The sequence below is a fragment of the Diaphorina citri genome, unplaced genomic scaffold (assembly GCF_000475195.1).
Source record: "Diaphorina citri unplaced genomic scaffold, Diaci psyllid genome assembly version 1.1 scaffold457, whole genome shotgun sequence".
Classification (NCBI taxonomy): domain Eukaryota; kingdom Metazoa; phylum Arthropoda; class Insecta; order Hemiptera; family Psyllidae; genus Diaphorina; species Diaphorina citri.
Genome location: NW_007377892.1, coordinates 36,556 through 42,520, shown reverse-complemented (window position 1 = coordinate 42,520; position 5,965 = coordinate 36,556). Strand labels below are relative to the sequence as shown.

The 5,965-nt window shown below is 35.7% G+C and overlaps 1 protein-coding gene across 1 annotated transcript; it reads left to right on the top strand.

Moving 5' to 3' along the window:
* The first annotated feature begins 846 nt into the window (after positions 1 to 846).
* Positions 847 to 3,196, top strand: LOC113467347. Its single transcript, XM_026823467.1, has 2 exons — positions 847 to 1,529; positions 1,989 to 3,196. The coding sequence occupies exons 1-2, from the start codon at positions 1,049 to 1,051 to the stop codon at positions 3,194 to 3,196; spliced, it is 1,689 nt and encodes a 562-aa protein (XP_026679268.1). The 5' UTR covers positions 847 to 1,048.
* The last annotated feature ends 2,769 nt before the right edge of the window (positions 3,197 to 5,965 follow it).

Below are 5,965 nucleotides of genomic sequence, written 5' to 3'. Positions count from 1 at the left end.
TCCAATCCAAATAGTACTCGTAACATCAGGTGTTAGGTATAAGTAACTTCAATACGTTATTACTTTATTACGTAGAGTTTTAGAGGGTGTTAAGGCATTATAAAAATGCATCACATAGTGAGCAGTCCGTCAATAAGTAAACAAATAATGAATTTATAGTGGCACAATGTGTCTTCTTCATTATAAGTAGGTACACCTATACCTACCTTCCTAAAGAGAGACTTCGGGTATTTAAGGATGACCGGGGACAAGGAGGACCAGAGACATATACAATACGTCTAATTTGATATTTGATATCATCGTCATAAATCATCCCTAATTAATAAAATTCATCACCTCAGGGAATAATACCTACCTAAAGCAGCAAATACTTCTACCTACTTGTTGTAATACGGCATTATAAAAATGCATCACATAGTGAGCAGTCCGTCAATAAGTAAACAAATAATGAATTTATAGTGGCACAATGTGTCTTCTTCATCTCGTATATACCACCTATACCTTCCTAAAGAGAGACTTCGGGTATTTAAGGATGACCGGAGACAAGGAGGACCAGAGACATATACATACATATGTCTATATTTATGCTGTATTTTACCCGCCACTGATGATATTATAGAAAATGAAAAATACACAACAAATTCAATAATGCATTAATGTCATTTGTTGTGTTTGCATTGTCGTGATATTGTCTTGTGAGTTCTAAAATTGTTTGTAATTTATTAAAGTTAAACAATGTTAATGTCATTTGTTGTGTTTGCATTGTCGTGATATTGTCTTGTGAGTTCTAAAATTGTTTGTAATTTATTAAAGTTAAACAATGCTACCTACCTAGTGTGCTTTTAATCAGTTTAATTTAATTTATTATAGGTAAATGTTGGGTATAGTGCTTTAAAACAAAACCAATACCTACCTACAACCATTAATATTTTAAAATGAAAGATACACTTAACAAATAAAATCAGCAATAATCCCAGTTGTGAAAAATCAATGTATAGCTCGTAGATCCACAAAAAAGCCTAGTCTAGGCTCAACAAACATTTCCAATATGAATGCAAGTAACATATTTAATATTGATTTCAATGAAATTACAAAGACTAAACATGAACTTATCAGTGATATCCTTGGATTAGACAATATTACACAAAAAATACACTATACACCATCCGAAGACTTTAGAGTTAGACTGAATGATAAACATAAACAACTTTCTGAAGCTGCCCCTCCCGATAAAGAAATTTACACAAGTGATGCAACTTTGCAATGGTTACCAACAGAAATGGTAGAAGCCATTCTCAAATATCTGACCCCAATGGATATAATGTCTTGTGCTGCAGTTTGCCAAAAATGGCATGAAATGTCAGACAATGCAACCATTTGGAGACAGCACTGCCGAAAAAATCAATGGAAACTCTTTTCCCATCTTTGTGAACCTTGTCTTTTAAATTCTGATCTAGACATGAGTCAATTCTCTCTGTGGAAACAATGTTTTCTCACATATTCTAGAATTAGGAACAATTGGATGGAAGGTAAGTAAACACCTACAGTTTGTTTTAACTACACAACTAGTACACATGTTACCTAAAGCTTTGTAGATTTCCTTTTTGGAGAAAGTAACTTCTTACAGAAAATCGTTAAATATTCTCTTGTGGTCAGGCATTTACATTTACATAATATACAAAGTAAACACCTACAGTTTGTTTTAACTACACAACTAGTACACATGTTACCTAAAGCTTTGTAGATTTCCTTTTTGGAGAAAGTAACTCTTACAGAAAATCGTTAAACATTCTCTTGTGGTCAGGCATTTACATTTACATAATATACTTTTAACTACACAACTAGTACACATGTTACCTAAAGCTTTGTAGATTTCCTTTTTGGAGAAAGTAACTTCTTACAGAAAATCGTTAAACATTCTCTTGTGGTCAAGCATTTACATTCACATAATATACAAATACATATTGTTTAAAATTTAATAATTTCAGGTAACTCTTGGCAAAGAATTGTACGTTTAGACAGCAACTATACAAATGTCGTTGCAAACAGCAGTATTATCATCACTTGGTTCTTCATTCAGAACATCAAGATCTACAAAGTTGTCAATCACACTGTCATTGAATGGCAAAGTTTTCAACCGGTATTGAAGAGGAGACCAATCGAGAGTATTATCATTAATGAGAAAAGGAATGCATTCATAGTTATCCAATACGGGCTATTGCAATTCTACGAAGAAACAATAGTGAATTCTCCCTCAAAGCGAAATAATACAAATCGTGATAATGAACTGGAAGGCAGAGGAGACGAAATGAAAACTGAATTCGTTCTAAAGTTCTGCAAAAGTTTCGACGTAGATGAACATAACATAGAATTGTGCAACCGAAAAATTAACAATGGATTTCAAGAGTGGTATGAGCGAAATGTAATTAGATGTAACGTTAATTTAAATGTAAAATTTAACCATGGAAATTTGTTATACGTGTGCGAGTTGGAAAGAAAAATTCTCTATGTTTGGAATATAAATACAGCGGAGCGGAAAACAGTTATCAATCTAGGACAAACCGTACATAAATTTTATTCTAAATCTAATCCCACCGTACTGAATTTTAAATTAAATAAAAGCAAAATATTTATATCAATACAAATCTCAAACACAATCTATCTCATCCTCGTGTTTTGTCAGAAAACATTCAAGCTGATGGAACAAATAAAAGTGAACAATTCTGTTCATGATTTTCATGTAAATAATGACTACTTAGTCCTGGATATGATGGACAATATCCGTTTCCTCCAGATCTGGGAAACTCATTCCTTTACAATATTGAATAAAAAGTGTAAGATTATTGGAGACAATGAAAACCTTGGAAATATTCTACTTGTGGATAATGAAGTCATGTTTCACAGGGACAACAGTGTAATCATTTATGACATCAAGAGGAAACAATGCAGTACATATCCTACCTATAAGATTGGCACTATCACCAACATTATCCTAGCACCCTACAACTTATTCATATTGGAGTATCACATGTCTGATGGAAAGTTTGTCTATTGCCTCTACGATCGAGTAACGTACAGGTGGATAGTGAAGAAATTTATCATGTCTTTCAAACGTAAACCTCAAATTTTATTCTTAAATTTAAACAGTATCATTATCAAAGAATTCAATCTTGTGCATTATTTTACGTTTTGGTGAAATAAATCATAAAACTATAACTACAATAATTTCTCATTTCAATTTTTTCCTTTTCCTTCTCTTCCCCTTTCCATCTATCCTTTCCCTCTCCATCTATTCTGTGGGGATATAGGACTGATAGATATTACTACTCGTGGAATGCATAGATATGTATAAATTGTCTTCGTTTTTGATCAAAGGGACAGATACAACGACACGTTCACTGTCATATGTACCTCTATGTATAGGAGTATAGATACCTGATACCTCTATGTACGTGACTTACTCTCCGCTCACCCAATGCGGGATGTGGAAATATTCCTTGAGAACAACCAGGCAATGAGAAATGCCACTACCTTAAGCTGTGTCCTGTCCACACATAGTCGACGAAGTGAATCTATGTTGTCGAGATGTCGAGGCAGTGTTAGGAGTAGATACCTCTATGTACGTGACTTACTGTCCGCTCACCCAAGCGGGATGTGGCAATATTCCTTGAGAACAACCAGGCAATGAGAAATGCCACTACCTTAAGCTGTATCCTGTCTACACATAGCCGACGAGGTGAATCTATGTTGTCGAGATGTCGAGGCAGTGTGTACGGTTTCAGACGACATCGATCGAAGCCGCGACGGCCGTTGACTATAATATGTGGACACACTTTTCAGTTTCCTATTGACTCTGTGTTGTGACTCTGCAACTCTACACTTTACACTACAGTTACAGTGTCATGTTGACTCTACACATCTTCATTAGTGGAGATGCCAAAACTACTTTGAGAAATTTACCTCATTCAACTCAGACATTTGATGGTTCTGTAGTAAAGCGTGGGATTTAATATCATCGGAGATGTGTGTGTAGTGTTTTTCTAGTATGTATAGATCATTCACGTACATGGATGAAATTGTTACATTTCTTTGTCTAATTTTCTAAACCCCTTTCCCTATATCATTTTCCATTATATCTCTAAATCTTTTTCCATTTCCCTCTCCCTACCTATTATCTCTCCTTTACCCTCTCTTTATCTCTCTCTCCTCTCGACATTCGTCTCGTGGAACTCCAAATAGATATTAATGCTAGATACACATGTACAAAATATAAACATAGGAAAAAATGACATCAGATTTCTCCACAGTTGTCATCCAGTATTAATGCTAGATACACATGTACAAAATATAAACATAGGAAAAAATGACATCAGATTTCTCCACAGTTGTCATCCAACTACGTATATATTCAGTATCTCTATCTACGTGTTCTGTGTATTATTCTGTGCTTTGCCATACTTTTCTTGTTAGATGTCTGTCGTTTTCTCCCTTGCCCGCGCCTCTTCTGTCTTGGCCATCCTTCTTTGGTAGGGATGGGTAAATATTGAGTGAATCGATTCAAAGAGTTGAATATTTCAAAAGAATCGTGAATTGCGATTCTTAAATTCAAAGAATCGCGATTCTTGAAGAGTCGAGGAAAGCGTGTGGTGGGAGGAAAAAGAATCAGCTATGCTGCAATCTCATTGGTTACGAAAAGCAGCGAGAGTGATCCTGTGTGCTGTCTCTCTCTCACTACAAAAGAATCGCGTTATCGCGATTCTTTTAGAGTCGATTCTTTGAGTCGAATATTTGAAAAGAATCGAGTCGTGGTATTCGAATATTCAAAAAGAGTCGAATATCCCATCCCTATATCTTTGGAGACGTCCCTTTTCCTTCTCTTCCCCTTTCCATCTATCCTTTCCCTCTCCATCTATTCTGTGGGGATATAGGACTGATAGATATTACTACTCGTGCAATGCATATATATGTATAAATGTCTTCGTTTTTGATCAAAGGGACAGATACAACGACACGTTCACTGTCATATGTACCTCTATGTATAGGAGTAGATACCTCTATGTACGTGACTTACTGTCCGCTCACCCAAGCGGGATGTGGCAATATTCCTTGAGAACAACCAGGCAATGAAAAATGCCACTACCTTAAGCTGTATCCTGTCCACACATAGCCGATCCTCATTCAACTCAGACATTTGATGGTTCTGTAGTAAAGCGTGGGATTTAATATCATCGGAGATGTGTGTGTAGTGTTTTTCTAGTATAGTAGTGGAGATGCCTATACTATTCCCAGAAGAATTGCCCCAGCATCAACAATAGTGTTGTAGGTTGGTCCATTTTTGGAGGTTTTTAATACATCTGAACTTGCGCAAAAGTCTAAAGGGTACTTCAACATGAGACTGATCAGTTCAATCAATACTATTCCCAGAAGAATTGCCCCAGCATCAACAATAGTGTTGTAGGTTGGTCCATTTTTGGACGTTTTTCATACATCTGAACTTGCGCAAAAGTCTAAAGTGTACTTCAACATGAGACTGATCAGTTCAAGAGAACTGACGAGTGAGTCTCTAGTTCTAAACTCTAAAAGCAACTACAATCTTTCGGATAGAAATTTCATCTGCTTCAGAATTTCATGTACAAATTAATACGCCACTGAAGTAAACTTGACAAGACCAGTACATGCATGAAACATATGTAAAACATATCTAGTACATACATACATATGTATACATGAAACATGTAAAAAGCCACAGTATCAGGTATAACCTACCTCATACCTATCTCACACCTATCTCACCCACATAGTTATAAATTCACTGAAGACATCAAATTGTAGAGAACCGTCTCTCCTATTTTTGAGTTGTCCTATCTCAAATGCTTCAAATTTCGGTTTGTGGTGAGCAGAGAGGCCGAAACTTTGTCCTTGGATTAGGATTTGGGAAACACATCCCTGGGGATTTCTGGGGAAT

What these genes read in the sequence shown, in the direction of transcription:
- LOC113467347 (XM_026823467.1), top strand. Translation starts at nt 1,049, where the DNA reads ATGAATGCAAGTAACATATTTAATATTGATTTCAATGAAATTACAAAG. An exon ending in TAGGAACAATTGGATGGAAG is followed by an intron (nt 1,530 to 1,988) that starts GTAAGTAAACAC and finishes TAATAATTTCAG; the next exon opens with GTAACTCTTGGCAAAGAATT.